This window comes from Myotis yumanensis, unplaced genomic scaffold (genome assembly GCF_028538775.1).
Source record: "Myotis yumanensis isolate MYYU_CA2020_CCGP unplaced genomic scaffold, mMyoYum1.0.hap1 SCAF_20, whole genome shotgun sequence".
NCBI lineage: Eukaryota > Metazoa > Chordata > Mammalia > Chiroptera > Vespertilionidae > Myotis > Myotis yumanensis.
In genome coordinates, this window is record NW_027223771.1 from 9,640,230 (window position 1) to 9,650,994 (window position 10,765).

Below are 10,765 nucleotides of genomic sequence, written 5' to 3' on the forward strand. Positions count from 1 at the left end.
ATCATGTGAGGATAAAAAAAGTTACATTGTGGACATTTACAAAATGTCAAGTCATAAAATACACAATTATAACAATGCACTTCATTTACACCATCTGTATCACAAGGGGGTGTATGTGTGCAGGTACATGAGAGGGAGAGAAAATGGGCTTCCTCAAAATTCTCTCTGGGCTGTCGATGATAGATTTTCAGAAAGATCAGGTATCTATACTAATAAAAGGGTAATATGCTAATTAGACCAGGAGACCTTCCAGACATAGCCATCGTGGTGGGGCCAAGGCAGAGGCAGTTAGGGGCAATCAGGCCAGGAGGGGGGGGCAGTTGGGGGCCATGAGTCCAGCAGGGGAGGGCAGTTGGGGGCGAGCAGGACGGCGGTGGGGGGGGGCAACTGGGGGCGAGCAGGCCGGCGGGGGGTGGGGGGGTGCAGAGGGGGTGAGCAGGCCGGCAAGGGGGGCAGTTGGGGGCGAGCAGGCTGACAGGCAGAGTGGTTAGGGGCAATCGGGCAGGCAGGCGAGCAGTTAGGAACCAGCGGTTCCGGATTGTGATAGGGATGTCTGGCAGTCAGACATCTCCTGAGCGGTCCCAGATTGGAGAGGGTGCAGGCAGGGCTGAGGGACATCCCCCCACATACACAAATTTTGTGCACCGGGTCACTGGGTGTTTTATAATAAGAAAAACAAAGGCTTTTTAAAAAACGAACAAGGCATTTCATTCACTCTTCTCTTCTTCCCCAGCAGGCACCCTTTCAGGATGATAGAAAAAAGGGGACCCCTGCCACTCAGACGTGCCATTATCCCAGTTGAAAATTAATGCACGGGGGGTGTGGGGGGGGATTACCATGCCAGAATGGACAGTTGCTTGTTCAATGTATCTTGCAATACCGGTGACAAATGCATTTCTGTCTTCAAAGTTCGTGTTGAAATTTGGCTGAAAGGAAGAGAAAGACCATCACGTGGAGGCCCGCATGTCAGGAGGTCAGCGTCACAGGCGGTCTGCGTGCGGCCCCCGGCACCCACCTGGTAGAGCAGGGAGGACGGTGGGGGCTCAATGCAGGGCTGCTGGTCGGGCAGAGGCAGCTCTTCCAGGAGGTCCACGTTGGACAGCGCGTCCTCCAGCGTCACCTGGGCCGCCATCCTGGCTTAGAACACAACACGAAGCAACCTGTGCTGTGTGGATGGAAGGGCAGGGCACTGACTGTCCTGGTCAGGGCTCACCAGCAAGGGCATCACCGTGCAGCCGTGCTGGCCTCCAGGAGTGGCAGGATGCGGGCACATGGGCCACCTCACATGGTCTCACTTCCTGGCCCCCTTCCCACCTGGGGCCACTGTCTTCAGAGGCTCTTTGGTGGGAGGGCCGGACATTGCTGCCAGCAGGTGACACACTAGGCCTCCTGGCACAGGTCAGCCGACAGCGACTGCGAAGAGGAGGGTTGGGGTGAAGGTGCCACAGGGAGGGCACTGTCAGCAGAGCACAGCCCCAAGGCTGCGTGGAGCAGCACCGACGCAGAGCTGGATGGTATCTCAACACGAGTGCCATCTCCAGGGGACAGGACTCGGCAACTGCAGCCTGCCTCCCGCTGAATGCTTCTCCGGCCCGAACGGGACCCCGGAGCAGCTCTGTTTATGGCGGCTTACTTAGGTGGCTATGACTGATCAGATTCCTGGCCGCTGGCAGTGCTCAGTGTGGATGCATCTAACAAGAGGCGGCAAACCACACCAAGCAGACACTGAGACAGAAAGGAGAAGGAAGCCCACAGGAGCAGGAGCCTGCAAACATTCTCGTCACTGATGGTGAATCAGCAGGAGCCCAGGCAAGGAACGCAGCGAGACCACAGGGACCTCACCGGTATTCACAGACACTCCTGACAAATGCCGATCAGTTCCGCATGCTTCCAACTTAAAATGTAGCAAATAATTTTCAATCTACCTGGTATTTTGTGGGGAAAATACAGCGTTTTTCCTTTCATTACCAACTTCCTCCTATCATCACAACTTCCTGTTCCACACACTGCGCAGTGAGAGCAGTGCCCGTGGACTCGGCCAATGCCCTGCAGAGCCAGCGCGGAGCCCAGTGTGCATGCAAGGAGCCTCCAAGCGGGCAGCCTCCTGGTTCACAGGAGCTCAGGTCGCTGGTCTTGGCCACTTGTCGCCCCGCCCTCAACCAATGAGCCACACCAGCCCGGCCGGGCGCTCTCACATGACGGTCCAACTTAGAGAGCACCTACCCACCAACCTCCCAGCATGCGGCCTGTGCAGTCCTGACTTCTCTAGAAGCTGGTGTGGGTGAAGCCAGATCAAAAGCCAGGACAGAGACAGTCACACAGCGAGAGGGCAGAGGGAACCCAGGTCCACAGGGGATCCCACAAATGGGTGCGCCCGGAGTGGTTGCCGAGCAAGCCCGGTGCCTTCCAAGAATACGCCATCGTGGAAAGATCTCCAAGATCTTGGAGTGAGCCAGGATGACCACGTGAAAAGGCATGAGGACATATGCACTGTAACCTCGTTACCAAAATAACACACAAAAATGAAACTACTGGTGTGTGTGCACAGAGCAGGCACGACGGCACTCCTGAAGGGATTTTGCTGAGGTTCTGTACTGTTCACATTTTCTGATGAGTAGGAGTTCTGAAATTTTTCTCATGACTTAAAAATAGGATTTGAATCTTTCAGGTTGCAACCTAGAGACACACTTTTCTGACCTGTATGTCTGTACCCTCAGCGGCAACATGGAAGAGTCCTGAATGCACGGTGCTCCGCGAACTAAGTCAGACCGAAGACCAAATAGGACATTCAAAACCAGGAATGGGGAACAGCTCGGCGGTTGGGGGAGTTAGAAACGGGGGCGGGGATGCGACGGAGAGGCAGCAGGAAGGAACTTGGGGTGATGGCGCTGTTCTGCATTTTGATGTTGGGCTGGTCACAAGACTACGCATTTGTCAAAACTCGCTGAAATGTACACCCAAAAGTGAGTTTGACTATATGTAAATTTTTTTAATTCAAACACACACACACACACACACACACACACACACACACACACAACACTTGGGGAGTGAATTTCCTTCAGCGAGCGGTCTGTCAGCACAAACAGATGCGTGAGCTCAGGAAGCGTTTCCCACCGCAACTCCCCAGTCTCCGCACGACCGGAGCTGAGGCCAACACCCCCTCACCCCGCCCCAGCCCCGGGGGGAGAGGTGGACTCCTGCTAACGTAGGCCGGCCCGGGCCCACGTGACTGGAAACACACTCTTTCTTTGGGCTCCGTCCGTGCCTGCAGATCTGCTCTCCACCCCGAAGCCAGTAACCACCCGCAAACACGGGGGCCCCTTCCCGGGCCGCGCGCCTGGACAGGACCGCGCTGCTCCGGGGGGACGACGAGTGGCCAAGACCGGCGACCTGAGCTCCAGTATCTGCGGCTCCAATCACGGATCCATCAGGCAGTCGCGTTAGGAAATGGGCCAGACACGCCACCGGGCTCGCGAGGCCGCAGCGAGACTCTGTCCGGGGCCCTGGGGCCTGCCCGCTGGAAAGCAACCGCCGCTGAGTCTCGGTCGCCCCCCCGCCCCCGGCGCCCGGGTCCTGCGGTTCCGGGGGGGACCCGCCCCGCGGCCCGTGCCCTTTGGACAACGCGGGAGAGGAGGCCCGGACGCCATTCGGCCTACAAAACGCTCCCCAAGCCCGTTTCCCAGTCGCTCTCCACTTCTCTCTCTCTCCCCCCCTCCCCTGCGAGCGCCGCACGCACCCCGGGCTCACCCCGAACCCCGCAGAACTGTGCGTGCGGCGCTGCACCCCATCCCCGCGCGCAACAAAGCCCAGGTCACCCCGGAGCCCGCACCGCGCTTCCGCTGGGCCGGCCCCGCCCTCTGCCCTCCGAGTGCGAGCTGCCCGCTCCCTTCTCCCCAACAATCGCCGCGACACGCGGACATCCCCTCCCCGCGGGAGCTCGGCCGCGCGATCGCGGGACCCAGGGCGGGTCCCCCAGGCCGTGCGGCGGGGGAGGCCGCGTCGCCGGAGGCCAAGTCCTGGCCGCCGGCGGGGCGCCTGTCCCAGTTCCCAGGGCGGCCTGGAACCCGCAGGGCCGCGAGGCGGGGCGGCATCGGCGCTAACCTGGGTCCGCAGCGGCGGCGGCTGGGGGGTCCCGGGCGGGCCTGGGAGTTTCCAGCCGGAGTGAGTCACTCGGGCGGGCCGGGAATGCGCCAGGAAACACCCGCCTCCGCCTCATCCTCCCGGGGCGGGGGCTCTCCCGGCTCGGCCCCTTCCTCCTGGCGCTCCTCCCTCCCGCCCAGCGCCGCGCCCTGCGCCAGGGCAGGAAGGGAACGCGCTCCGCTCCCATTGGCGAAAGTGCCCCCGGGAAGGATGCAGGTTTAGGGGGCCACCCCCTGACCCGAGCCTCTACGGGGTCGGGAGGTGCGTGTGATGAGCTGCGGAAGGGACTTTGGAGGACCCCGAGAGAGCGCACACCTGCGTGCCACGGCCACAGGCGGTCGGCGGCGGGCCCTTGGATCGAGCAGTCCCCGCCGCCAGAGACCCACACGGGTCCCTGCCGTGATCACCCAGCTCCAACCACCCCCTTCTGAGCCGGGACGCGCGTGGCCAGGCTTGTGGGAATGGCTGAGAGAGGAAAGCCTGACTCTGAACTGGACACAAAAACCTCTCAGATGCCCATGAAGCTACACATGGAGTGAAAGGCTGAGTGGAGTGAGGGCGTCGAATCCAAAGTTCATGGACTAAGAAGTGCTCCCCCTCCCCCCACCTTACCGCCTCATCGATGGAGAACAGTTACCACGAATTCTTTCACCCAGGACATGAAATAGCTTTCTGTAAATATTACAAGCCACACCAAAAGGCAAAAAACAGTTTGAAGGGACAGAGCAAGCATTAGAACCACACTCGGATACGGCAGGCATGTTCGAATGATCAGATCCCAAATTTGTTTAAAGTTCACGTACTCTATGCCGAAACCGGTTTGGCTCAGTGGATAGAGCGTCGGCCTGCGGACTGAAAGGTCCCGGGTTCGATTCCGGTCAAGGGCATGTTCCTTGGTTGCAGGCACATCCCCAGTAGGAGGTGTGCAGGAGGCAGCTGGTCGATGTTTCTCTCTCATCGATGTTTCTAACTCTCTATCCCTCTCCCTTTCTCTCTGTAAAAAATCAATAAAATATATTTTAAAAAAAATAAAGTTCACGTACTCTATTTCTGTTAAGGTCGCAAAGGAGGAATGCAGGCGGCCCACATGGCTCCTGCACCCAAAGATGGGGAGCCACAGGTTTGTAAAGGACTCCAGGCGGGCTTTTTCTGGGCGGAGAATTCTCTGGGCAGGTCCGGATTCTGGGGAACTCCAGAGGGGAGAGAGAATGGTCTCAGCAAGTGGAATGTCCATTGTGAAGTGTCCCAAAGCTCAGTTCCCAGGAGAGTGGGTATTGATTCAATTATTTGATCAGACCTAACATTTTCCATATTTGGTTATAAGTCATTTGACCCTACAAGTGAGGGTTTGATTGTGAGGGAAAATTCACAAATATGTGGAACAAAAAATCACACTCTTAAACAACCAATGAGTCAAAGAAAAAAAAGGAAATTATAAAGTACCTTGAAACAAGTGAAAATGAAAATACGACATATCAAAACTTAGAAGAGCTCTCTCCCTCTCTCCCTTCCTCTCTACAACAATTAAAAAAAAAAAAAAGCCAGTCCCCCTTTGGGACAGTCTCAGGAGGGTTACTGTCGCTGAGCATCCGATCTTGCTTTGTCAGCCTGCCCAGCCCAAGTTTCCTTCACTCTTGGGAGCCCCAACTATTTATCTGTTCACTCTTCCTTCCTTCTTCCTTTCTTTTTTCTCCTTCCTTTCTTCTGTCCATCTTTCCTTCCCTCCGTCCATCCACAGCTCCCAGCCTGCACAGGAGCCCTGGCCCCAGCCTGTGCCTGCGCCTGCGCCTTCCCAACACTAGAGGGCACGCCAGCTCCCCTAGCATTTGATGTCTCATTATTGCTTAGCAACGCGGGTGGGGTTACTGTTTTTGAGAGCGACGCTGGTTTCCCACGCAGGCGCAGTGGCAGAGCCCTGCCACCGTCATGATTGACACAATCAGTATCCTGTAGGCGGACGTTATTGAGGCAGCCAGCCGTTATGGACACAATCAGTACTGGAGAGGCTGTCATTATTGAGGGTACCACGAGACGCACGGGTATCATGACTACGTGTTAGTACCGCGAGACACAGAGAGATCGAAAAGAGCGAATTAGGGAGGTCAGAGTGAATATCTGCAGGACTCTGACTGTGGTGGAGCAGACGGTTCAGGAGTCAGTGACCATGAGCACGGTTAGCGACTCAGATGCCTACACCATGGCGGACACTTCAATGCTGAGGTCCGTGGTGGCTGTTTGATTGAATTTCAGCAGCATCTAAATGAGTCGCCCCTTCCAGTATCTTAGTAAATTCCAATATTGCGTCCTATTTTTTCAAGTTACTTCTGTGAAATTAGGTTATTATTACTGAGTCCTTTTTTTGATAGTAAATTAGTTGTAAACATATATTTTTCCGAACAAAAAATTCCAGTTAATACTTTGGTGTTGAAACAGTTTATATATATGGAGAGAGAGAGAGTAAATATATTTTTTTATTATTTCAGAGAGGAAGGGAGAGGGAGAGAGATATGGAAACATCAATGATGAGAGAGAATCATCCATAGGCTGCCTTCTGCAGGCCCCTACTGGTGACCTAACCTGCAACCCAGGCATGTGTCTGTGACCGGAATCAAACCAGGGACCCTTCAGTCCATAGGATTGATGCTCTATCCACTGAGCCAAACCAGTAAGGGCAAAATGACAGTGCTTTTGGAACGTGTTCTTGCAACTCAAAGAGTTCTGCTTGATACCTATGCCTGTCTGAAAGATAAGATAATCCTGTAGAAATGTGCTAAGAACAAGCATCTCTTATTTTGTGACTTATTAGAATGTAAACATAGAGCAGAGTTATGCAATTATGTTATAGGATAAAAGCTTTTATTTTGCTTCAAGTAAGTTACTGATTATACTGTATAGGTCCATGGGACGATATACTCACGACATTAGACCTCAAAGGAAGCTGTCAACCCATTATTGAGCAAAACGATACTCTGCTGCCATCGTGTGGCCATTCACGGAACAACAGCATACACTACCCGCTTTCAGACTGAAAAGACTTCTATACTGCTTCATTGGAAGAATTTTTTTTTTTTTAAGATGGTAACAAAAGAGCCTCTAAGAGATTAAACTGACCAAGGGCTCCAGCTGAGTCAATGTATACCATTGAGTCTGGTCTTGCAATTAAGTAACTTGAAATCCCTATTTTCCACTGATGATGGAAGTCTGCATGGAGTGTAGACAATCACACACACATGCCTTTCTTCAAATAAAGAGGGCACAGGTCCCACACAGTGTGCAGTGACAGTACACAGCGTGTGGGGCCGGCCTTGTTCTGGCAGAGCTTGCCTTGTAGAAAGTTCTTCCATGCCTGTTGTGTTTTCCTGCACAAGAGATTCACGGAGAATTACTCCTCTGCTCAAACCCATCCCACACACTGTCGTCGTCATCCTCTCTCTCCACATACACCTTGTCACATCCCTCCTCAATAGAGTATTTTTTTTTCCTAGTAAATTACTTGTGAACACATGTTTTTCTGAATAAAAGATTCTAGAATAGTTTAGAGAAGAGATATACTCTGTTTTTATAGGACAAACGGTTGGTTTTATTTATCCTTCAAGTAAGTTACCGATCATACTGTACACGTCTCTGCATCTATGTACTTATTACACAAACCACAAGACTGTCAGCCAATTCCTATGCAAAAACGATCCTCTGCTACCATCTTGTGGACATTCAAGGAATAACACTTTGTGCTTCTGTCCGTGGTGCTGAAATCCCAGCTAGTGCCGTTTGAACAAGACAAAAAATTCTACCGAGAAAAAACAAACAAAAACAAGAACAACCCCGCCCCTCACAAAATATGAAGGCTGTCCAGGGCGGCAATCACGTCGTCTCTGGATGGACTGAAGTCACGGGTCTAGATTTTGCACCTCTTTCCGCCACAGCCTAGAAAGGAAGGCGTTGGCTGCTGCATTGACATGGGGAACCTGTGCGTTTACCATGTCTGTCCGAAACCTAGAGGCTGCCTTCACTGCGGTGGTCAGTACCTTGGAACCACCGTCTTGTAACCCGAAGTCAGCTATTATTACAGTGCTCTGAAGGCTGGAGTCCGCCATGACTGAGTCCGTCCGTACGGCATTGCTTCCGGAACCGAGGCGGCCCGTACGGGGCAGGTGGCGCTTACTGAGGCAGCCCGCGGGCTGCAGCGGCGTATACTGAAGCAGCGAGTATGGTTCAGGTCGCCGTCCGTGTACCCTGGAGTCCGCTATGATTGCGGCCTTCCGTCCGGTGGCGGCCGCCATGAGTGAGGCAGGCCGTGCCGGAAGCCGCCATTGCTGAGGCCGGAAGTCCGTACAGCTTGGGCGTGAAGTACCGCGAGACCGGGCGACGTCGCGAGAGTACGCGGCTACGTAGGTGCAGCATACATTAAAGTCCGCCATGACTGAGTCCGTCCGTACAGCAATGCTTCCGGAACCGAGGCGGCCCGTACGGGGCAGGTGGCGCTTACTGAGGCAGCCCGCGGGCTGCAGCGGCGTATACTGAAGCAGCGAGTATGGTTTATGCCGCCGTCCGTGTACCCTGGAGTCCGCTATGAGTGCGGCCTTCCGTCCGGTGGCGGCCGCCATGAGTGAGGCAGGCCGGGCCGGAAGCCGCCATTGCTGAGGCCGGAAGTCCGTACAGCTTGGGCGTGAAGTACCGCGAGACCGGGCGACGTCGCGAGAGTACGCCATTACGTAGGCGCTGCGCACGCTGGAGTCCGCCATGACTGAGTCCGTCCGTACAGCGTTGCTCCCGGAACCGAGGCGGCTCGTACGGGGCAGGTGGCGCTTACTGAGGCAGCCAGCGGGCTGCAGCGTCGTATACTGAAGCGGCGAGTATGGTTCAGGCCGCCGTCCGTGTACCCTGGAGTCCGCTATGAGTGCGGCCTTCCGTCCGGTGGCGGCCGCCATGAGTGAGGCAGGCCGGGCCGGAAGCCGCCATTGCTGAGGCCGGAAGTCCGTACAGCTTGGGCGTGAAGTACCGCGAGACCGGGCGACGTCGCGAGAGTACGCCATTACGTAGGCGCTGCGCACGCTGGAGTCCGCCATGACTGAGTCCGTCCGTACAGCGTTGCTCCCGGAACCGAGGCGGCTCGTACGGGGCAGGTGGCGCTTACTGAGGCAGCCAGCGGGCTGCAGCGTCGTATACTGAAGCGGCGAGTATGGTTCAGGCCGCCGTCCGTGTACCCTGGAGTCCGCTATGAGTGCGGCCTTCCGTCCGGTGGCGGCCGCCATGAGTGAGGCAGGCCGGGCCGGAAGCCGCCATTGCTGAGGCCGGAAGTCCGTACAGCTTGGGCGTGAAGTACCGCGAGACCAGGCGACGTCGCGAGAGTGCGCGGCTACGTAGGTGCAGCATACATTAAAGTCCGCCATGACTGAGTCCGTCCGTACAGCAATGCTTCCGGAACCGAGGCGGCCCGTACGGGGCAGGTGGCGCTTACTGAGGCAGCCCGCGGGCTGCAGCGGCGTATACTGAAGCAGCGAGTATGGTTTATGCCGCCGTCCGTGTACCCTGGAGTCCGCTATGAGTGCGGCCTTCCGTCCGGTGGCGGCCGCCATGAGTGAGGCAGGCCGGGCAGGAAGCCGCCATTGCTGAGGCCGGAAGTCCGTACAGCTTGGGCGTGAAGTACCGCGAGACCGGGCGACGTCGCGAGAGTACGCCATTACGTAGGCACTGCGCACGCTGGAGTCCGCCATGACTGAGTCCGTCCGTACAGCGTTGCTTCCGGAACCAAGGCGGCCCGTATGGGGCAGGTGGCGCTTACTGAGGCAGCCCGCGGGCTGCAGCGGCGTATACTGAATCAGCGAGTATGGTTCAGGACGCCGTCCGTGTACCCTGGAGTCCGCTATGAGTGCGGCCTTCCGTCCGGTGGCGGCCGCCATGAGGAGGCAGGCCGTGCCGGAAGCCGCCATTGCTGAGGCCGGAAGTCCGTACAGAGAGGGTGTGAAGTACCGCGAGACCGGGCGACGTCGCGAGAGTACGCGGCTACGTAGGTGCAGCATACATTAAAGTCCGCCATGACTGAGTCCGTCCGTACGGCATTGCTTCCGGAACCGAGGCGGCCCGTACGGGGCAGGTGGCGCTTACTGAGGCAGCCCGCGGGCTGCAGCGGCGTATACTGAAGCAGGGAATATGGTTCAGGCCGCCGTCCGTGTACCCTGGAGTCCGCTATGAGTGCGGCCTTCCGTCCGGTGGCGGCCGCCATGAGTGAGGCAGGCCGGGCCGGAAGCCGCCATTGCTGAGGCCGGAAGTCCGTACAGCTTGGGCGTGAAGTACCGCGAGACCAGTCGTCGCGAGAGTGCGCGGCTACGTAGGTGCAGCATACATTAAAGTCCGCCATGACTGAGTCCGTCCGTACAGCGTTGCTTCCGGAACCGAGGCGGCTCGTACGGGGCAGGTGGCGCTTACTGAGGCAGCCCGCGGGCTGCAGCGTCGTATACTGAAGCGGCGAGTATGGTTCAGGCCGCCGTCCGTGTACCCTGGAGTCCGCTATGAGTGCGGCCTTCCGTCCGGTGGCGGCCGCCATGAGTGAGGCAGGCCGGGCCGGAAGCCGCCATTGCTGAGGCTGGAAGTCCGTACAGCTTGGGCGTGAAGTACCGCGAGA

The 10,765-nt window shown here is 56.6% G+C and overlaps 1 protein-coding gene across 1 annotated transcript in view; it reads right to left on the reverse strand.

Annotated features, from left to right (window-relative positions):
* The window catches only part of CYFIP1 (cytoplasmic FMR1 interacting protein 1), a 29,331-nt gene extending 25,118 nt beyond the window's left edge, over window positions 1-4,213 (reverse strand). The window contains exons 1-3 of the mRNA XM_070400636.1: window positions 4,105-4,213; window positions 1,016-1,137; window positions 837-926 (exon numbers count right to left, since the gene is read on the reverse strand). Of these exons, the coding sequence (XP_070256737.1) occupies window positions 837-926; window positions 1,016-1,132 (207 nt within the window). The 5' untranslated portion in view covers window positions 1,133-1,137; window positions 4,105-4,213. The remainder of the gene's footprint in view (window positions 1-836; window positions 927-1,015; window positions 1,138-4,104) is intronic.
* Between the last annotated feature and the right edge of the window lie 6,552 nt (window positions 4,214-10,765).